Here is a 21,919-nt window from a genome sequence, read left to right as displayed (position 1 = left end):
GAAAGCAACTTGGGACCGCCTTGACCTCCCGTCCAGCCACAACAAATACTCTGACTTCATTGCCGATCTGCAGCTTCATCTTCTCCTCTTCTGGCGCTGCTTCTTCTTCTCCTCCTCCTCCGCTACCTCCTCTTCTCCATCTTCCCTTTCTATCCCCCTCTTCTTCTTCCTCCCTTTTTACCCCATCTCATCCGGGTCCCTTTTCAACTGCCGCCCGTGTTTCCTCCCCGCAATCTCGCCCGCCTTGAAAGGTTCTTGTGTTTCTTGCTAAGGCTCCACCTGCAACCTCATCCCCCGGTTTGGAGTTCGTCAGTGTGGTTGTGCACTCCCGTGAGTCCTTTTTGAGTTCTGCGCTCCGTCCCTCTTCCTTTGGCTCCCGCCTCCTTGTGCTGTTGCTTTTTCCATTACCGTATTCGATCAGACCGAACTCAAATTCTCCAACATCGACTGACCACCACACCCCGTTCTTTGTTGGACAGACCAAGTCCCCTACAGATCCTGCCTTCCGTTTCATCCGTCTAGAAGTCCTGTCCCACCAAGATGCCGATGTCTAAGAAGGAGCTCCAGGAGCTTCGCATCCAACCGCGCATGTACAAGAAGCCTCCGTTCTCCGTAGAGGCTCCTGGATACGAGCCGGTTGAGGGCGAGACCATTCCTCGTCGACTGCCCGCCGCCAAGGATGGCCTCATCCTACGCCCGGCTGAGGATGTCGGAACCACCTACGATGTTTTCCGCCGCTCCGCGCGTGTTTACGGCAATGCGAAGGCAGTTGGAACCCGTCACCTGATTAAGACCCATGTCGAGAACAAGAAGGTCAAGAAGATCGTTGATGGTGTCGAGAAGGAGATCGATAAGCAGTGGACCTACTTTGAGATGAGTGGCTACAGCTACAAGAGCTTTGTCGAATACGAGAAGCTGGCCCTTGAGCTCGGCTGTGGATTGCGAAAGCTCGGTCTGGAGAAGCCCGACAAGATTCACCTTTACGGCGCAACTAGGTGAGTCTTCAGTTGAGGTTCGCTGGAGTACCTGAGGAATGCTGACGTTGCTTCTTTTCTTTTTCCGCAGTGCAAATTGGCTGGCCATGTCACACGGTTTGTGCCCAAACTTCTACCCTGGCTCATTGGTCTGCAACTAATCGCAATCCTTGGTAAACAGGTTCCGCATCTCAGTCCTTGACTATTGTCACCGCATATGATACCCTGGGTGAGGAGGGATTGAAGCACTCTTTGGTCCAGACGTCTAGCGCCGCCATCTTCTGCGATCCCGTTCTCATTCCTTCCGTGGCCAACGTTCTGAAGGATGTCAAGTCCATCAAGCACGTCATCTACAACACCGACCAGGAGCCCAAGAAGGAACACTTGGATCGTCTCAAGTCCGAGTATGACTACCTGAACGTCATGAGCCTCGAGGAGCTGCGGAAGCTGGGTGAAGAGAACCCCGTTGATCCTGTCCCCCCGGCTCCTGAAGACCTTTGCTGTATCATGTACACCTCTGGTTCTACCGGTCCCCCGAAGGGTGTCTCTTTGACACATGCGAACGTTATCGCCGCAAGTAAGTTGCTATATGGAATGCCCCTGACAAGTCGCCGCTAACGCCAAGTTTCTATCTAGCTGCCGGTATCCACGAGATTGTCGGCCCTTACATTGGTCCCTCGGATGCTCTCCTCACCTACCTCCCCCAAGCGCACATTCTGGAATTCATGTTCGAGAACCTCTGTCTTTTCTGGGGTGGTACCATGGGTTACGGCAACCCTCGCACCTTGTCTGACGCTTCCATGCGCAACTGCAAGGGTGATATCCGCGAATTCAAGCCCACCATCCTGGTCGGTGTCCCGGCTGTGTGGGAGTCCGTGAAGAAGGGTGTGCTCAACAACCTGAACAAGAACAACTTCCTCATCAAGAGCATTTTCTGGGGTGCCATGTCTGCCAAGAACTTCCTCATGACTGCTGGATTCCCGGGCGCTGACACGGGTGCCTGGTTCCTGGACTCTGTGGCCTTCCGCAAGCTCAAGGAAGCCACTGGTGGCCGGTTACGGATCATGATGAACGGTGGTGGTCCTGTCTCAAAGGACACGCAAAAGTTCCTGTCGATGGCCGTTGCCCCCATGATCAGCGGCTACGGTTTGACCGAAACCTCCGCCATGGGTGCCCTGAACGACCCCATGGCCTGGAACCCTGACGCGCTCGGTGAAATCCCCGCCTCTATCGAGGTTAAGCTTGTTGATTTCCCGGATGCTGGGTACTTTACGAAGAACACTCCCCCTCAGGGAGAAATCTACATTCGCGGAGGCAGTGTCAGCAGCAACTACTGGCAGAACGAGGACGAGACCAAGGAGGCCTACACCGATGATGGATGGTTCAAGACCGGTGACATTGGCGAGTTCGACAGCTACGGCCATCTCAAGATCATCGATCGCAAGAAGAACCTGGTCAAGACTCTCAACGGTGAATACATTGCTTTGGAGAAGCTCGAGTCCATCTACCGCTCTTCTCCCGTGGTCGGCAACATCTGCGTCTACGCCGCCCAAGATCAGGACAAGCCTGTCGCTATCATTGTCCCCGTTGAAGCCACCCTGAAGAAGGTGGCTAAAGACAACGGTATCGAGGGCGACTCTTTGGAGTCTCTCGTTCACAACGAGAAGCTGAAGTCTATTGTTCTCAAGCAGCTCCAGACCGCTGGTAAGGCCGGTGGTCTGAAGGGTATTGAGATCATCAACGGTGTTGTCCTCTCCGACGAGGAGTGGACCCCTCAAAACGTGAGTCTATACATATCCCCCCTTAATGAATGATGTATTGACAAAATGACAGGGCTTCATGACCGCCGCTCAAAAGCTCCAGCGCAAGAAGATCCTCAACCGCTTCCAGGAGGACATCGACCGTGCCTACGGCAAGAAATAAACGCCACCAATCATCCAAGTCCGCGACAGCGAACCCTCATCTCATCTCGATCAGCCGCATATCTTATGCCTGCTTTAATAGTATATCCTCTATATCCCTCAGCAACTGTTGTGCTCGCATTATGTTTTGATCCTGCTAATTCGATGTTCTTTTCTCTTTCTGTTCTATGATATACATGTATCATGTTCTCTCCTTTCTTTGTGTATTTCTCAGCTTAGCTAACGCTCGATGTGATACTCATCCCGGTGTCTATGCCATATAAAATTCATCATTTCATTCATGCGTGCCTCCTCCGTAAGTTACTGGTAGCAGCTGTACGGGCAGACAAAAAGCCCAAATCCAAACGATCAGTCAATAGATAGATGGGTATGTCCTAGCTTCATCCCCTATTCACACTGTCTCTTATCTCTACCACTTTCCTTATCTTCAAAACACTCTAGCTTAGTACTCATTCTATCTACTTGCTATAATAGCTTCGCTAAAAGCATATTACTTTTCAAACCATTGATTGACTCGTACCATACATACCAGTATTATGTATCTATCCTCTATAGAACATTCCATATTCCATAACAATAAAAAAAGTCCCTATCTGCTACATAGTACGGAGTATATCCTCTGCAGATATAGAAAGTTCTTCTAATATCTGCTAGTACTAATAGCCAATTTTCCCCCTAATGCAAGATAGTATATAGGTAGATACCTAGGTAGATATCACAGAGCCGGTAGTTACTATTGGCTATTGCACGCATGAATCAATTAATGACTTCTTGAATCATCATGGTATATGATATGACTCAAGTACTACTTACTTGATTAACTTAACTAAGTAGTATTTATCTGCTGAGAGAACTACAGTATGTAGAGTTGATCTATGATATACGTCTCTTTGCCGAAATCTTAGTTTCTACCCTGATGAGTGATATACATGCAGTGCATGCTTCTTGTGATGGGTAACATGTCAGATCGACTCTTTTCTTCTTTCTTTCTTTTATTTTTTTTTTTCTGATGTGTCTCAAAGAGGGGGAAGAAGATACAGGTCATTTCGTTAATTCGATGGTTCCTGGCGCTATATTGATTGAGACATAATAGGAAGGCGGAATCGGACGTAAATTGACTAAACCGCTTCGAGACTAGTTCGTATTCAAATCAAGTTACTGCCGGAGAGCTCGATTCGCAACCTTCCGGACTGGAAAGAACAGTCGAGTGAAACTCTTACCTGGTGCCTAATTACATTCCTATAACATCTATTTCTCGTGTACTTACCATTTTTGTTTCACACTTACAAGGATGTCGTTCTGGAGGTGGGTAATCTTTTACGTATCTAATGAGGAAATAGATTTACGCTGACCGGGAAATACGCACCTCACAGCTCATATCGGTCCCTCTCGCCTAAAACGAGAGCTCTGTTCGGAATCGGCGTGATGGCCTGGGCGTCTATTGGGCTCTGGGTCTCGCCGCAAGTGGAAAATGCTATGGGTATGGCGCCTACGAAGGAGGAGCAGGAGGAGTTGGATCGGAAATTGGCTGTCCGGATATCGAGAGTCGAGAAAGATGCAAAGTAGGAGATGCAGATGGAGGCGGGTACCGTCGGCTACGGCAGTGAGGTTGGGGGTCTGAATTGAGACGTCAGCAGCCCAACATTTGGTTATCGCAGGTGCAGGCCGCCTTGACCGGTTACTTTGAAACACCAATAGGCGACATTCACATGTTCTTGCGAGTTGAAGCTGGGGACAGGAATAAGCCAGAATAAAAATAGGCAGAAGCAGATAGGCGCGGATTTGATTCAAAAGGAGAGTTAGGCGAGTTGCAGCAGGAGATGGGGGGGGGGCCAGATCTCATTTCTTGTCGTGTGTCTAGCCTTGTCAGAAGTTTGTTGGCGGGACACAACATCCGGAGGCCGTTTCGTGGAACAGAATTTTCATGCATGCAATGTCGGGAGAGGTCTCGAGATGACTAGCTGACGAGCCCATGAAGAACCCAGAGAGTTGCGCTGGCAGTTAGCCGATGCTTGTAGGGGTCGAGGCAAGCAATTGAGCGAGTAAAGGGCGAGAGAAGGAAATGAGACAATCTCCACACAGCTCAGTGCAGGGTGATGGGACCGGGTATAGTTTACGGAAAGCAAGAAGGTTTGTCTGGGTCAGAATCTTCACCAGCTCGTAAAGGGGGTCGGCCATGGAAGACCAATGTTGACACGACAATACAGCCTTGTCAACACTCAACAGAGGGCTCGCATGGCTGGTAAACTTCTGTTTCCAGAAATTAAAATCGAAATTGGGACCATGGTCTCAGGTTCCGAGCAGAATCCAAACGGAGTGAGATCAGCAACCCAGGATCATTTGACGTATACAGACGAGCATGGGGGCCCTATTTGACTCAGATACTGCTCGGCTATTGCATGCAAGACTCCGAAGGCCCCAATCTGCGACATCGACTGCTCCAGGAAGATGGGTGGGGCGGGTTGCATCCCACCGACTCGCCCGTGGGAAGAGTAGGGGGCGTGCATGGAAGTGGCAGCGACTGGAGCCCTGGCCGTTGAAAAGGGCAAGTCGACAAGTTTCATACATTGCGTTGGGCGCTGACGTTGGTGCGGTGAAACTGACGCAGATTGGATGCAACGGTTGCACAACGACCCGGAGAGTTGTCCAAAGGGACATTGCGGCGTTCTCGTTGGCCGCCCCCTACCAGACCGTACTTCTGTCGGTCAAAATTACCAGGCCTTCTGTGGCTTGCAAGGCTTTGGCCCCATCAGTTTTGCCCGGGTCATTCACCCCCCTCCCTTGTACGACGTGCATGGTGGGCCATTCTAGGGAAGCCAATATTGCCTCAGCAATGCTTGAGTATTTGGTAGCCATCGGGGCCCCGCCTGCGGGAATTACAGAGGTCGGAAACCACTGGAAAGGTGAAGCGTGTCCGGTTAATGTGAGATGGTCTATCATTGCTTAAATCCTGCATAGCCTATTGGGACGGACAAGATTTCCAAGCTGCCGAGATCTGTTGGGGGTGAGGGCTGCTGCTTATGGCGCCTTGATGGTCGACGGAAGGAGACATGTTGTGTAGTATGAATTAAATGATTTTCGCGTTTCTTTTTCCCGATGAGATGGATGCAGATGCATCACTAGAGAGAGTGAGAGAGATAAGGACCGGCAGATTAGAATTTATCGGGTCCGAAAGAACGGCGACGGTGTAGTCCTTGCAGGCTGATATCCGGACCCAAGGGAAACAATAGTCGGCCTAGGATGACTCCGGAACGTGCCGAGAGGCCCAAGGGTTTGGAAGGAGTGGCTCAACCAGACAGACGCGCCCGTCAGCGCTAGAGTGAGTGGTCATGCCGCATGGCGAAGGAGTTGTACCCGAAGGCTTGGAGGCTGGATATCCTGGATAGAGCCCAGTTGACTAGTTACACTTGCCGCCGCGATGGGGGAGCATCGATGGGAGGCGCTAAAAGGGGAGAGAGAACCATGCACGCTCACTAACGAGATTAAATCAGCGGCCTAATGTATGCCCGGTCGATCATGGAACGCATTGGTGGGATGATCGTCGCGTTAGTTGCATCTTCCTTTTGACGTCGCTCGAGTGCCGTCACTTGCAGCCATGGAAGGACCAGGGACTTCTGACGTTTTTGGGGGGGGGGGGGGGTGGCGCGACAATATGGAGCCCACGAAAAAAGGCGGGAAGCAACAGAGAGACATGGATGAGATGTTGAGGTGGACACCGGCTGATGATGATGTTCGCAGGAAGAGCCATGCTCAGGGACAATTACTTATTCTCTGCGGGGCACCTTTGCGTGCTGTATGTATAGTGGATGAACTGGCCACCCAACTAGCAAGTCAGTAGTGAGCTCACCTAGTAGATGGATAGATAGTTAGTTAGTTCGTGACTAGGCAGTAGTCAAGAGCAGGAGCTAGTGAGTCTGCTGTCTAGTAGCAGTAGCCAGCCAGGATGGTGCCGGTGAGACGGAAAAATGATCCCATTTCCCTCCCCGGCACATCGGCAACAAAGGAAAAGCCGCGGGAAAAAGGAGAAGGGGGTGATTGGCCATATCTTCTTTCCCTTTTCTCGCTCTATTGCTTCTAGCATGTTGTCAGTTATTGCAGTCCTTTATTATTCTTCCGTTCTTTAATTTCTAATTCCTGCTGGGTCTGGCGGCGTATGTGGGATAGGAGGAGGAGGAGGAGGAAGTACAGGAGGGGGTATGTGAGTTTCTGGAGTATGTATGGAGTGAGCCAGCAAGTGGAAGTAAGTGTGTGTTGGTGGGTTGGTTTCGGGGCAAGCGCGTCTGTACGGTAAGAGTATTTGGTAGTACCGATAGTAACTCCACCCCCAGGAAAACTTTCCCCGTAAACTAAAAGTCCACTAAAAGTAAACTAAAAGTGAAACTAACCGTAAACTAAACGATCGATCCATCCATCGATCTTCCATCTCAGCATTCATCCACTACTTACTACTTACTTACTACTACGACTAGTAGTATGTACCGATTAGGCATGTCTGCCACCAATTTACTTACTAGGGACCAACACCCCAATGACTGCCGGTGACCGACCGCCAAACTCGGCAAGAACAAATGAAACGGATGGGAGAGCTTCGGGGTCTCCGTCGATCTTCCCTCGTCATCTGGCCTGAGATCAGATCCAGGCAGCTCGGGGGTCGTTAATGGCTTGCTCTCTCTCACACCACTACCAGTCTCCCCTTCCACCCTCCCCCTCCCTCCGATCCTCTCCCTGATGATTCTCACTCAAGTAGGTATAAGTAAATGTTCTCTTGTTTGCCGCGGTATTTGCCACGGCTGTGAGCTGGAAGCATGATGATGATCATCTACTAATCTTGGTACTATCGATCATCTATCAATTACGGCATACTGCATAACTAAGAGTCTCGGGTCTCAATCGGTTGTCCCTTACCCGGTCTTACTCCTACCCTCCAACACCCTCTTTCTCCGACCCCCTCTCTCATTAATACATTGAATATGCTATCTGTACTTTCAATTCCCGTTTAGGAAGAATATGAGAGATCTGCTTCGTTGGGTTCCTTCGTACCCTTCCATATTACTTTTTTCTTAGCATTGGGGGGGGGGGGGGGGGGGGGGGGGGTCTTGTTCTGGTCCAAGACGCCCACTCCGCATGCAGCGAACAGGGTTAGTTAGTTAGATTGGATTGACCTGACAGCGGCATACCTGGCTGGGCCAAGTAGGGCAGCATATCGGAGAAAATTCTACCCCGGCAGTAACCAATTATTACCCCCTCCCCGGCGAACCATAATCCTTCTCCCTGGCAGGCTGGGTCTTGCATGCGAATTATTACTTATCTTGGATCTCTCCTATTAGTCGTATTGTATTGTGTTGTGTCTCGACTGGTCATGAAATTCTCCACTCTAGGAGAGACGCTCGATCTCAGCCTCCCTGCCGGTCCTTATCTCTGCAAAGACAATTCTCTGGTACTTTGTTCTAACATCAAAGACTTGCTTAATCCAAGAAAATAGTCAATGGTATTTATTTTTGCTTTTTTCGCCTGCTCGAATAGGAAAATTCAGGTCTCGTCTACATGTAGAAACTCAAATGTTTTGGGCCTCGTCTGTTGGTAAACGGGGAATGGAAGCAATGCATCCTCCCTTTGGTCCTTCCGGAGGCAGCATCAATAGGGGGTTGCGATAGGGGAGGGGAGAAAAGGGAAATTGACAGGCTGGAAACAAGAAAGTAAATAAAAGTGGGGCGAAGGAAAAGCAAAGGGAATGAAACAAGACCCGGTGTACAAGGATCCCCAAAAGGAGTCATCACCGTGGTAATGCCATTTCAACTTTCTGTCAACATGGGAGTGAGGGCAAGTCAGCTCAGCTTCGCAGTCTATAGGCACGCATAAATCATCGGATGTCCGTCGAGAGCTACCAACGCAGTTCGGCAAACGTAGGGTCAGGCGCTCCGGACAGAACAATTCATCTGGGGCAAGTTTTTCCTGCTTCATAAACAGGTAAAACGAGAAAATGAAAGGAAAGCGTCCCAAAAGCGTTTGGATCACATAGAGAAAGAATTGCAGAAACAACGGAATAGGAAAAGAGAAAAAGAGAAGGTAGGGAAATAGAAGAAATGACAAAAAGATGATAGAAAGTAAAGAATGTAAAGTAAGTGAGGAAAGAAATGGACAGTGACAGACACACAGCACGAGAGAAATGCGTGAAGGGCTCACAGGGACTGAGAGGGAAAGGAAACGACCAAAGACCTGCTAAGCGCACAGACTTTGGGAGTTGGAAAATCGACCATAAGAGCTACCATCAGCGGTGCGAGTCGAATAGACGGGGTCAAAGCCACTACTGTTAGAGTGCTGGTACAGGTGAGAAGCCAGCCGAGGGGGATGTTTCAGGTAATGCGGAGATTCATGCTGGTCATTACTCGTCACCAGAGATACCATCGACTCATACGGCTGGGGGAACCCATGGCCCGTCTCTTCGCTGGTTTTGGATACGGAATCGTACTCGAACGAGGGCGGTTGATGGCGAAAATGGCTTTCCGGCTTTCGGTTGTTCATAACGCTGTAGTTAGAGTCCTGATAGGTATCCATGCTGGACGAGCTTTTCATCGAGTCCATGGGATCCATGGTGTTGTCATTCATGAGCCCAATATCAAACGCCGATGACGAGGACGACGATATGTGCGGACTCTCGCTTAGCGGTGACTGGTCTGGTGCGGTCATTTGATGGTAATCTGTTCGACCGTAATGTGGCCCACCGCGCTGAGAGTGGTCGTACGGCATGAGGGCCAAGTGAGACCGTGCACCTTGTCCTAATCCCGGAGGTAGGACAGCCCCTCCACTTCCATCGCCAGAGCCACCGCTCCCTCCATCGGGGCCCATGCTTGTCGAACTATCGCGGCGGCCGTCTTTGTAATGGCCCGGAGACCGGCCCCGGACTACCATTGGATGCGAAAGTCGCCTGGCAATCCTGACCCATTGGGTCTCGGTACCTGGAACGGAACTGGCGACCTCAGCGTAGAGTTCAACGACTAGGTTGTAGTACTGCTGTTGGGCTCGCCGTTTCCCATTGTTCGCCGTCGCCTTTTGAAATTGAATCCGCTCAAACGTGTGCTGGGTTGGCGGTTGTGAAGGTTGGCCCGCTCCTGGGTAGCTATTGTAATCCAGCGACAACCCAGCCGACTGCGAGGCCAACGAAAACCCATGTTGACTGCTGTTTGGTGATGCACCATGGCCCAGAACCAAAGGCGTAGGTTGAGAGGGTTGCAATATGACCTTCCCCGGTTTTCTTTCCGATTGCTTGTCCCGCTTGGGGGTGTGTTGAACCAATTCTCGAACTTCCCCGACTTGTTGATTCACTACAGCGGAAATAGACATAGCAAATTTTATAATGCGATCTGGGCCGTGCTCGGACAGCTTCACATACAGTGGAGCGTTTGCCCACGGCTGCAACGTGAACGAACACGAGACTGAGAAATAGTTGCGTCTATAGCACGTCCACTTATCATCGACCTGGAAGAAACCTTTATGTATCTTGGCTTGTATTTCAGGATTGATTGTTTGGGCACCGGAGATGACCGGTTGAATCACCATAGTTTCGCCGAACGGAGGAGCATCGGCAACTGGTTGTGGCAAGCGTTGTTGGACGGCATCCATCAACATACTTCCCGATCCAATGTACACACTCGGAGGTCGATCCATAGTGCCCTCGATAACACCTCGAGGCGTTGTTCCAAAGGGTGTGATCCTATTGATTTCCCCAAGACCTGTCAGAGGCCCTTGGAACGGTCCTCGATGGAGAGTGTACGCTCCCGGATACCCTTCATTTCGCCCCATAATGGAGGTACTTCCAGGAACGGTTGTCCCCTGTGATTGCAGGCTGGGTGACATGTTGGCGGGCGGCTGGCTGTACAGGTCCCAAAGTTTTCTTATCAATCGGTGCATGTCAACCAAGGATCAAAGATCGAGACAGACTTACAGTGGGGGCACCCGATGGGATCTGTAATCGGACATCCTATCGTATGACATTCCTGAAGAATGCGTAAACAGTGAGTTCGACGAAGGAGAGAATGTTTCTGTAATACACCGCACCATAATGATGGAGGGCGCATATTAGCCGAAGTTGGGAATGCCGAGAGATAAATGAAAACGAACCAGAGCATGTGTCAGTAGGGCTCATGAGGATGGAGGTAGGAGACGTCGGAAAGCTAGAAGAACGGACCCAGGTCAGTATGTTGTTGCATCTGCTGGGTCTATGCCGAAAATAATCATCGAGGGTGACAGCAGAAGAAAAACAAGATATAGAACGCTTGGATCCCAACGCATCACGACCATACAGCATGTATAAATGAACCAGCGACGAGCTGTGCGGCCATCATTTGCGAGAGGGTATGCTAAAGATTCGGTAATGCGACCAGGGAGCAGCTGGTAGACGCATGCAAGCAGCAGTTTGGTATAGACCATTAAGGATGGCACTTTCACAGAAAGGGATAGGGAAAGTAGGAATAAAATAAATTCAAAAAAAGAAAGAAGGGAGCAATGACGAAAATGGATGATGAGAAATAGGCGCTCAAACGGAAAAGAAAAAAGAGAAAAAAGGGAAATAGGGAAACAAAATCAAATAAGGAAAACATGAATAAGAATGTAGAGCCACTTGACATCCCCAGGGCCAAAGCAAGTAAATCAGAAATATTCAGAAATAATCAAGATTGCCGTCACTATCATTAGCGTCAACAACACATAATAAAATCATCTTGATAATAATTAAGGGTAGGGGGTGGTAGGAGGTGAGAGGTGAGAAGAAATTAATAAAAAGGAAGAAATAAAAAAGAAAAACAAAAGAAAAAGGAATAGCCAAAAAAAAATAAGAATTATAATAATAATAACAGCAATACTAATAAAGAATAATAAATCAATCGAGGGCGTTGGGCCAACTATTCAGGTTATTCGGACTAGAAGGGAGAAGCTGTGACTAGTGGCTGCAAGCGGGCCAAGTGGAGCACAAGGGCAGTCCGAATTGAAAGACAACTTACGGTACCTCCTGCATCGCAGGCTGCTGTGTGTTGTATCGCAGGCCGTTGGTAGCTGGTATTGACACTGGCTGCGCCAGCGGGTGGCCAACAGCACCGCCCCTTCGGATATTTTCCTCCTCATCCATGGAAAAGCCTGTCGAACTTGAAAAAGGTCTTGACGTCCCTGTATAGTCCCCGTCGGTGTTTATCGGGCCGTCCAGTGGAAAGGTGCTCTGCAGGAGCGTTGCTAAGAAAGAGCTCATCATTAGAATGCATTGCCAGGTCCCATTCGAGAGCGAAGAGAATCAAAGCGCAATACTTGAGTGAAGGAAAGAAAGATGTAGAACGAAAGTATCAGATGCACGTATCAATAACAATGCGAAGAAGAAAGGAAGCCGAAAAGAACGAAAAAAGAAAGGATGCAAATTATCTGATCAGACCGGTATGAAATAGGGACCCCCATCCCTGTCGACCAAGGAAACAGTATCTCCTGATGTCATTATAATACCAGAGGAACGAAGCGCCTGAAATGGTGTAACCAAGTAGAAGAGCTTGAGATGCGAAAAGGAAGAAATAAACGTCACCCCGGATGTAGATCGCCTGTCAGAAGCAAATCGCAATCAGGTCACGAGTGCAAAGCCCGCTCCTCAGATCGTATCTTGGAAAGAATGGCGGTAATAAAGAAAACCATACCCGTGACAAAACCCAGTCCCCAACAGTACTAAAATGAAGCGAGCCCACTCACAGTGATTCATTTGCAAACTTGCGACAGTCAACTAGCAAGCTGCCGGTAAAAAAGATTTTCAAAGACAAGGTAGATCAGTGAACCAGGGTATCTTGGCTTAGCAAGCTAGACGCAGGAGACCGATTCGCGTCTGGGACCCTTGAAATCAACGCAAACTAAAGCACTAAAAGTACGCCCGGCGAGCGCTAGGCTTGGGCGGCGCCCCAACAGGGGTATGCTAGAAGCTGAAAAGGCGAGAGCTAGCGAAATGTGTTAGTGAGGTAGTCTATTGGACCTGCAACCGCGCGCCTTGACATACACTATCGCTCTTGTTCGGAGGTAATGGAAAATAGTATGATCCCTGGTATAGCGACGCGCTTCTATAACACCGTCAGTGACTCAAGTAACCGCTAAAAGGAATCCAACACAGGCGAGTGTGGACCTTCCAAAATCCCCTAAAGAATGACGAAGGCTGAGTAGTGCACTAAGTAAATCTGCTTCGATGCTCTTGTAGCTGATCAGGTATTTGGTCCCAGTGAGGTAGACGGCATGTTCATGTTAAAGGGGCGGACAGAGAGGGGTAGACGGAACTCATCTATGACAGAATAGAAGAAGCCAAACAAAAGAGGAAATTCCGTGGGGTTGAGAGAAGGGGGTAAAAGAAAAGAAAGAAAGGAAATGATCAAAAAAAAAAACATAGCAAGCATCCGTAAGTACTGGTTCTCAGCGTTCCATGTTCGCCACACCAACCATGCCGAAGAAGATCTCTCAACGGCTTGCTAGGTAAACCTTACAATGAAGATAGAGTGTAGCAAGTGCTGTCAAGGCATAAGCTTACCGACACCACGGTGTAGTGATCGGTGATAAGTGGCTTGGTTGAAAAAAAGATGTAGGGTTCAAGACAAGAACCTTTGAAGGAGCAAGTGGCAGCGGAAGCATTTCAAACAACGGAATAGTGATGGGGGCACTCAACAGGGTACAAGAAGAAGAAAAGAAGCGATGAATATGGATGAGGTCAGAAGCGAGACAAGGGCAGAGAGAAGATAGATATGCATGTGCCATAGGCTTGGTGCAGAATCCAAAATGTTATGAAAAATGGCAGACTCACATGTATCAATTGGCAGATGATGAGCAAGTTGAGTGAAGAGTGAGGAAGGTTATTTTGCATCTACCACTGCAGCTTTCAATTTTGAGATGCAACCCTATATGTATGTATATCGGTTATCCCAATGTTCCGCTTGTCCACGTCAAGGAGATAATTGTTGGGCTCAGGGCTCCAATTTGGCCTCTCGGTGGATTAATCAGGAATTCTGACAAAGAAGATGGAGAAATGGGTCGCAGAGGCCTGTTAGCCGCGCTGCAGAACGAGCAGTTGACTGGTAAAATGGCCCTGGACCGGCAATCGAGGGATCTGGTCGCTTGATATCTGTTTCCCGGGTGTTGGATGAAAAACCACTTCCTTCATGTCATGGTATTTTCTCCTGCTCACACCAACACGACGCCCACTTTCTCCGCTGTCTACCTAGCCTGGCCCCTTTGCGGCGACCAATGAGCGATCCTGGTAAGATGCGGCGGAAATGTCTGCAGAAGCTCGTTGTGCACAAGCCCTGAGAGCTTCAGGTTGCCAATTTAAGCTTGAAAGCGAATACCACTTTCGCCACGAGTTTGCTGTTGAGTTTCGTCGAAGCCAGGGTCAAAGACATTTGTTGTTTCCGATCCATGACTGAACAGAAGAAAAAGAAAAGAAACGGACTACAATGGGTGCTGCCTTTGGGATACGCTTGCGCGAATAGAAAAGGCGCTCTTTTGTTTTTCTTCCGTTTTCCATTTTCGTCCCTGCGGCGCACTCCTCCCCTCCTCTCTCCGTTCATTTCAGAAAAATAAAAATGCTTCGCTCTTTTTTGAATACTCTTTTTTTTCTTTCTTCTTCTCTTTTTTTTTTTTTTTTTTTTTTTTTTTTTTTTTTTTTTTTTTTTTTTTTTTTTTTTTTTTTTCTCTATTTGTTATATTTTGAATTGTTTTGGTGGGTGGAGTGGGCAACTGCCTTCCTGGCTGATAATGGGTGTATCAACTAAATGGCGCGCGAAAGGAATAAAAAAGAGTTTTGGACCCTGTCGAAACCGTTGGAGAGACACGGCATTCGTTGAAATCCATGTTACATCCCCATGGTCCACGTCTAGGCAGACTTCAAGGCTGCACAAACTCAAGAGCAGAATGGAGACCAACCTGGACATGGTTCAGCTGGCGGCATGATTGGTGAACTGTCCATACTCCATACAGAACATCACCAGCAAAGTCAGCTGTCCTTAGTGTGAACACCCGGCGAACGGCAAAGTGCAGCAAAACAAATTAGAATGGTGCTAGAACGGATTAGTAGCGACGATCATCACTCCGGGAATCGTGCAGACCCCAGTCGCATGACGGAGACTGTTGATAACTACTGAGCTTGGGCAGATGCAGACAACCAATAGCTTTCAAGGCCATTGAAGAACGGTTGATGTACTCCGTAAAAATTTGTACAGTCCCAGACAGGGACTGTGGACCCAAAAAAAGAATCCATGTTCTAGGCATGAGCTCCGGCCTTGGATGCTCTCAAGAGGATCTCGGGTGCTTGAGGCACGAGCAGCAGTAGCTCTTGCATGAATGAGAGATCAGGCGATCGACATGTTCGATCCAACGGTTGTTTTAATTTATTCTTGTTATTTTTTATTTTATTTTATTTATTTTTTTTCTCATTACCGTATGGTGGTTTGTTCACTCACCGACATGGGTTTGAACGCTTTGGAAACGATTCGAATCCGAAATGCGGCCAATACAAAGAGCAGTGCGTAGTCATGGCCCGCCCCATACACACGAATCTGTTGGAACTTTTGGCTGTACTAGTAATAGTTAGGTAGTTAGGAAATATGCTCTAGCAACAATGATACCTTCTTCCAGTCACACCACCCTTGCCCGATACGGAGGAAGTAACATTTGCTGTAGGGAGCACACGGCATTGTTTTCTAGAATCGAGAGGATTCACTGATTGGTGAGAGGGCAAAGGAGACCGCCGAAACTGAAGCGGGAAAAAAAAAATACTTGGTAGATACGGAAGAGTGGTCTCTGGTATCCCAGCCAGTGGGGGTGGGCGTGAGTATCTTCTTTCTCTCTTCTTTCCTTTTTCTTTCCTTAATTTTAATTGGCTTTATTTTCCCCTTTTCCTTTTTCCTCTTATTTTCTGACTTCCTTTCCTGATCCGGTGAAGGATTAATATGTGGCTGCATGATCATCCAGGCTTGCAGGAAGCTAGTTGGTTGAGATGTGATATGCACCGTGCTGAAAAAAGTAGCCAAGGATGTATAATTGGTGGAGAACCAGTGCTAGGTTTTTATTTGGGGGCCATTTGTTGGAGGCCTGTATAAGGGTATGAAGTCCCTAATGGACGGAGGGCGAATGTCGTGCAGGATGTGTCCGCGGGATGCGGCGCGAATCCCATAGTAACCTTGAACCAGGGGGGCCTAGAGGCGGAGGTTGCATTTCAAGCCAGGGTAAGCCCCATTAGCACGTTGAATGGAGCCTGTCGGGGGGGTTTGATGTCCAAGGGTAGGGCGTCAAAGACCCATAAGATCCAAATTTCTTCCTAGACAGGATACTGCTGATCGGCCATGATGGCTGAGGTATTGGTGATATCGGCAAAGGGGCGAACTTTCTTCAGAAGATATCAGAAACAGAGAGAAGTCTGCCATAAAATGAATTTCTTTCCAAATGGTGAACATCTCTGGAATCTGTTTGTGGAGTGCTTGATTTCCCTGCTTATTCTTTCCCCTTTGAATTTCGTGCGCCTGGTTCGGCGGCCACACCAAAACATGAATCGGGATCCGCATCGTGACGCTAAACCCAACCCGACCGAAGGCACGTGCCCCGCATGGGGTCTACCCCAAAGAGTATAGCGGCATACCTGTATGGACCTTCTTCTTACAACAATTGAGTCTTCGACCATCCACCCCGTTATCGTCCTTGTCCTTGTCTCCTCCATCCATCCATTCTTATTGTTATGGCATCTAAATGACTAGTAGTCTTGCTGTTGGGGCCACCAGAAAACCTTGTTTAGGAAACGGTCCTCGGCCATGCATGATGATTCTCCTCCCTCCCGTCTATAATAGGCATGCCCAGATTGATGCCATCCACGATGGCCGCCTACACAATAGCAAAAAGTTTATTGCTTGCTGTCTTGGCCGCCATTCACAGCTTGATCTAGAGTCCACTCTTACCCGTGGGGACTGATCAGCGAATCACAGGGTATCATCTTATGGAGACACAAGTTACCGTGACTCGTGGGAAGCAGGCCTGCTCCCACTCCGAAGGAACCCTTCTCCACTACCGATGTCTATAGTGAGTAAACTTCTTTAAAGTAATTTCTTTTTCTTTGTCTCAACTGGCTCCAGCCTTTTCTTGGTTAAGAGAGGCCCGTCCGTCCGGAAACCCATCCCTATTAGAGTTCGAGCAAGGTCCCATTCAAGACCGTGGCTTCTAGCCTATCCGGGAATGTGTTGGACCTGTCCTAGGGTTGCCCGTGCTAACATTTTGTGCAGCTGGAGTACTTCCGATTGACTCGCATCCTCAGTGTTCCAGGAGCAATAGCTGCGACACACTCTTCTTCTCACCTGCTGACTTTACTACCGCACTGGTGGCTGATACTCTCTGCGGACGGCACTCCTGTACGACAATCGAATAATTACCTTTATAACCCATAATAGAGCGAAGGGATAGCTATGGCATGCTTTGATCTGCAGCTGGCCGATATTACGGTTTGGACCATCAAGATAGTCCGCACATCGGTTGTCATGTCAATTAAAGCAGCTGAGCTCATCTAGAGTCCAGAACAGTCGGCTTTAATTTCCGGGATCCCCTAATGTTCCCACGTTTGAATGAACCCTTGGCGGGCCTTTAGTGCCCCAACTTCAGCTGCCCGACGAATTGTGATTTTCACTTTGCATCCGGCCCCATTCATTCAATTGCTCTCAACCGACCATCACATCGAGAAGATGGTCTCGACGAGGTCGACCCTGTTCCTTCTGCTAATGTGCAGGTACAGGACATTTCAGATAGATACGATTGTTCTTGGCGTCCCAGAGCACAAGCTGTCCAATATATTCTCATGAACTACTATAATGGGTGCACAAGTATCACTGCAACGCGTGTCATAGCCGACAACTTGCGCTAAATTCGCTGTAACCTCGGACCCGAAAGAATTCATGCGGTCTGCATAGGCTGTGGTCAGCCAATTGTACGATTTTTTGATTGCCTTCAACTAGGATTCTTTGTCAGGCAAGGTCAGGTGTAGTCCTATTGTAAGGGACCCTTTGCTTGGTGAGTATGGCTTTCTTTGGCCTTGCCATCACCTGTAGTGAGATGCTGGCCTTGTTAGGGATATCGCCCTGCTACTTGTCAGCTACAAGGGATTTCGTTCTTAATTTCCGCGATATGTCTCTTCCTTACTAATTGCAATATGCATCTGATTGTTCGACAAAGCACGCTGTAACTACGAATAGGCCTACATACCTCTCTGTGGGTGCGCTCGCAAGCCGGGGCATCTTTACCACATCCAGCCTGTCTGTGCAACTTGTCAGGCTATTAGTCAGTCGATCAATGATCTATGCTGGTGTCCTTCATCCGTGCATAGTACAGCCCAGTTGCAAAATTGATGCGAGTGGTGCTAGGATGCATTGAATAATGATGCCCTATCTTTCTTGATCCCTTTTGCCTGTCCATGGTGGTATGGCTTGACAGGTAAGCTGTATACTATTCTCAGGCCATGACTGACGTGTTCCCAGCCTTAGCAGTATCCCCTGGTATGCAGCGTACGGAGAGCGGCACGAATAAATCTAGCAACGAAAAAGAACCGAGAAATTCGCCGGTGGCTGTGAGGCATATGCCTGCATGAAGTCTGATGATGGACCAGCCATAGAATTGGATGTGCCAAACAGAATGTGATGGAAGGGCGGCCGTCATGCCTGATTAAGCGGTAGTGGCAATGGTGACGTTGATGGAGCTTCAGCCAACGGACTGGCATGTCCAAGTGCACGAGGACACAGAGCGGGCAGTGGAAGCCCATCTGCCAGTCCTGTACGCTCCTTGAGTTGCACAGAATGAAGCCAGAGGGTCTGTCTCAGAGCCAAGAAAGGCTAGTTTCAGGACTTGCTGGAGACTCCCCCAACGATACACAAAACCATTGTTGACAACTTCCCGTTCCATACCCGTTTTCATGCAATGTAACCAGTCATCTGGACACACGGAACCATCCACAATCCTTCCGAGCAGCGAAAGCTCCGGGCTGTGAACGAGGATTACACGAAGCCGAATTGATTTTGACTGGAGATCGAAACCACTGGCCTGGCGCCACGCTCTGATTAGTCCCGTGCATCCATCTGTATGCTAGGAGAAGCCGTCCTCTAGCCCGGAGGTCATGGGCGGCTCGATATCGATCTCACATCTGGTCATGCTCTCCATACAAGGTTGAGTCGTCTACTCGAGCAATGCGTCGTTCCCGCTTGCTATGCCGATTTTCTTCCCTAGCCAGACACACATGCAGAGCTGCCTTGCCGATGACACTCATGACGAAGCTCATACAAACACGCTACTAGCCAACCTTCCATCTTTACCAAACGACTACACAGGCACCCTTCGGTATTGTCATGATCAGTGTCCCGGCATCCCTGACGTCCCTAGACAGCTAGCTGTTGACCCCCGAACCACCTACACACTGACCGTGATCTTGGCTCGTTGGTCCGCACTCTGTAGACCCATGGTCATTATCCACCATGCATCTCGTCTCTGCAAAGCCTGATCAGCACAGTCAATGCTGCCTTGTCGCGTCCCGGGTGGCTCAAATCCAGGCCTTCCTGACACATGCCGCCAAATCAGAGGAGCTTGTCAGCTAATACGCATCGAGTCATCTTAGCAAGGATCTAATAACCAATTACCCGAGATATACCAAGCAGGAGGCTCTACAACACCCACCATATGATTGATATGTAGATTCCAGCCAGGCTGTCAGTACTGAACGGACGATAATACGGAGCATTACCCCAATAGCCAATAAAACCTGTTCCTCCCCGTCCTAGAACCTGGACAGCACTACTAGGTTCCCAAGTAAGCAGGACCGAACCTTTACCTAACTACTCTACTCTATGTAGTGTGACTCAAACGAGCAAATTGAAATACTTTTGTTTTTTGGGTTTGAACCTTCTCCCTCGATCTAAGAATACTTCCACCGGCGATCGATCAATGCACGGAAAAGTGAACAAGGAAAAGAGGGCTTGCAAGCAAGTTTGCCTTGCCTTGCCTTGACTTGCAACTCAGCATGACAAATAGACACATAGAACCGGAAAAGAGTAGTGCGTGAATAAGACAAATAGACCACGCTGCTTTTCTTCGTATCAAATCGACCCAAAAAGCAAAGAGAAGACGACACACGCACACACATTGGGATGTCCTCCCCCATTTTTTTTCTTCAGTAATCATCATTATCGATCGGATCATACAGTACAAAGAAAAGTAGTCAATAGATGAGATGAAGATCTTCTTCAGCCATGGAAAGTGTGGATGGATGGAGAACCCGCCTGCCAGACGAAAAGAGACCCAAGGGTGTCATGTCATGATACGTACGGAAAACCAAGAAGCAAAAGAAGAAGTTAATAAGGAGGAGAATAAAATGGGAAGAAAAAATGGGAATTGGAAATTGGAGAAATCTAAGTGGCACGCTTGGCGAATTCGACGCGCAGGATAAGGTGACGGTAACCGACTAGATGAAGAGGAAATATTAGTTGCGATTCCGATAACTTGCTTTGCTGCTGACATTGCAACGATGGCGGAAAAAAACAAAATATGACGAAAAATGGAAATGTAATCGGGAGGGATAACTTACAGCCATCCATCTTCTCGCAAGCACGTGCAGCATCGCTCCGATCCGCAAAGCTGATGAAAGCGAAGCCCTTGGCTCTCTGGGTTTCTCTGTCTCTGGCAAGGAAGACTCTGGTGACACGACCGAAGCGTTCGAACAGATCCCGCAGTTCTCCTTCCTCTGCCAACTCGCTCACCTGTTTGGGTTTATTGTCAGTCAGTGATGTGTCCGTGGGAAGCAAATGCAATAGAAGCAAGGAAATTAGAGGAAGCTGATTGCTGTTCTCATGACATCCATGTGTCTGCCCGAAAGGGCTGCTGCCTCTTTCTTTCTCTCTCTGAACAACACCAATAGGAGTGTTTAGAGGGCAAAGGGAGGGCAGAGCAGGCAAGGGAAAGGAGGAGAGAAAGAGACAGAAAGAGGAAAACTAGCATCCCCTGTCCCTCGACCCCTCCCCCAACCCCTCCGGGGAGACCAGCAAATAGCCAAACACAGAACAGTAAACCAAAACAAGGAGGGGATGGGAAAACTCACGTTCGTAACTCTCAGAGTCGCCAAATCATCCTTCTCATACTTGCCAGCCATTCTCTCTCCGCCACCAGCAGCACCCTTCCGCAGATGAGGGGGCACGTAGCTAGAAGTACCAGCACCCAAAGCGCCAGCAGCCGGAGAATCCTCATCACCAGCCTCTCCACCAGCAGTGGGCTCGTCGACAGGAGCCATAGTATCCTTGAAGGGACAGCGAGCAGTAAAGTGCTCGCCACTGCAAATACGACACTTGACCTTCTTGTCCTTCAGCTGATCCTTCACACTGCCCTTCTCGCCACCGTTCTTCTCCGCCTCAGCCGCCTGAAGCTTCCAGTTGACGCTGGGCCGGAAAACAATGTTCTCACCCACGGAGGTCGTATCGAACGAAGGTCCGGGCGCGTTGCCCTTCTCCAGACCGAACTTGGCCCAGGACCTCCGCTCCGCGACCTGCGGGTTGACATGTTCGCGCACAACGGTCGTTTTGATCCGGCGGGTCACCTTCACCTTCTTGCCTTCGTCGTTGAATCGGTAGGAGACGATCGTCTTCGTGCCATCTTTGTTGGTCGTGATTTGCTGCGGGGGGAGAGCGGAGGGGTCGTCGAACTCCTCGTCGTCGGCCCAGTCGGCGCGGCTGGAAAGTGGAAAAAGGTCCTGGTCAGATTTTCTTTCTTTCTTTTTCTTCTTTTTTGTCGCTTCATGGCCCTGGATTTTTGGGGGTGGGGAGTTTCCGCTTACTTTCCAAGCTTCGACATTGTGCGTGTGATGGGGGGGTTGATGATGTCGCCGATTGTTGCTGAATTTCTGGATTTCAGCGAAAGATGCAAGATCCGTTGTGGATTTGTTCGGCGCGGCAAATGGCCTGTGGCGCATGCAATCTGTGGCTGGTGCTTCGGTGCCTGGATCACGTGATACAT

General features: G+C 49.1%; 7 protein-coding genes across 7 annotated transcripts; 3 read left to right on the top strand and 4 right to left on the bottom strand.

Moving 5' to 3' along the window:
* The first annotated feature begins 48 nt into the window (after positions 1–48).
* faa4 (long-chain fatty acid-CoA ligase FAA1) lies at positions 49–3,177 on the top strand. Its single transcript, XM_026765815.1, has 6 exons — positions 49–330; positions 480–995; positions 1,066–1,091; positions 1,156–1,551; positions 1,611–2,755; positions 2,808–3,177. Exons 2-6 carry the CDS (start codon positions 541–543, stop codon positions 2,895–2,897), a joined length of 2,112 nt encoding a protein of 703 aa, XP_026627410.1. The 5' UTR covers positions 49–330; positions 480–540; the 3' UTR covers positions 2,898–3,177.
* A 1,010-nt stretch (positions 3,178–4,187) lies between these two features.
* On the top strand, positions 4,188–4,462 carry BDQ94DRAFT_169342 (uncharacterized protein; the record flags this gene model as incomplete). The annotated part of the gene is made up of 2 exons (XM_026771272.1): positions 4,188–4,201; positions 4,270–4,462. 2 exons carry the CDS (start codon positions 4,188–4,190, stop codon positions 4,460–4,462), a joined length of 207 nt encoding a protein of 68 aa, XP_026627409.1.
* A 579-nt stretch (positions 4,463–5,041) lies between these two features.
* BDQ94DRAFT_18994 (uncharacterized protein) lies at positions 5,042–5,984 on the top strand. Its single transcript, XM_026775178.1, has one exon. The coding sequence runs from the start codon at positions 5,256–5,258 to the stop codon at positions 5,841–5,843; it is 588 nt and encodes a 195-aa protein (XP_026627408.1). The 5' UTR covers positions 5,042–5,255; the 3' UTR covers positions 5,844–5,984.
* Positions 5,985–8,409: 2,425 nt separating this feature from the next.
* Positions 8,410–8,904, bottom strand: BDQ94DRAFT_18989 (uncharacterized protein). The gene has a single exon (XM_026775177.1). The coding sequence runs from the start codon at positions 8,855–8,857 to the stop codon at positions 8,531–8,533; it is 327 nt and encodes a 108-aa protein (XP_026627407.1). The 5' UTR covers positions 8,858–8,904; the 3' UTR covers positions 8,410–8,530.
* A 180-nt stretch (positions 8,905–9,084) lies between these two features.
* On the bottom strand, positions 9,085–12,134 carry BDQ94DRAFT_177856 (NDT80 / PhoG like DNA-binding family protein; the record flags this gene model as incomplete). The annotated part of the gene is made up of 4 exons (XM_026773014.1): positions 9,085–10,766; positions 10,839–10,935; positions 11,015–11,067; positions 11,893–12,134. The coding sequence occupies 4 exons, from the start codon at positions 12,132–12,134 to the stop codon at positions 9,116–9,118; spliced, it is 2,043 nt and encodes a 680-aa protein (XP_026627406.1). The 3' UTR covers positions 9,085–9,115.
* Positions 12,135–18,369: 6,235 nt separating this feature from the next.
* BDQ94DRAFT_18958 (uncharacterized protein) lies at positions 18,370–18,910 on the bottom strand. The gene has a single exon (XM_026775176.1). It carries the CDS (start codon positions 18,687–18,689, stop codon positions 18,411–18,413), a length of 279 nt encoding a protein of 92 aa, XP_026627405.1. The 5' UTR covers positions 18,690–18,910; the 3' UTR covers positions 18,370–18,410.
* An 871-nt stretch (positions 18,911–19,781) lies between these two features.
* Positions 19,782–21,830, bottom strand: tif35 (translation initiation factor eIF3 core subunit g). Its single transcript, XM_026765814.1, has 4 exons — positions 21,741–21,830; positions 21,012–21,636; positions 20,502–20,673; positions 19,782–20,378 (listed from the first exon to the last, which is right to left on the bottom strand). The coding sequence occupies exons 1-4, from the start codon at positions 21,755–21,757 to the stop codon at positions 20,326–20,328; spliced, it is 867 nt and encodes a 288-aa protein (XP_026627404.1). The 5' UTR covers positions 21,758–21,830; the 3' UTR covers positions 19,782–20,325.
* Positions 21,831–21,919: the final 89 nt, after the last annotated feature.

The sequence above is a fragment of the Aspergillus welwitschiae genome (assembly GCF_003344945.1).
Source record: "Aspergillus welwitschiae strain CBS 139.54b unplaced genomic scaffold BDQ94scaffold_12, whole genome shotgun sequence".
In the NCBI taxonomy this organism is placed as follows: Eukaryota; Fungi; Ascomycota; class Eurotiomycetes; order Eurotiales; family Aspergillaceae; genus Aspergillus; species Aspergillus welwitschiae.
Note: the sequence above shows the minus strand (reverse complement) of the source record. Positions and strands in the feature narration are given on the sequence as shown.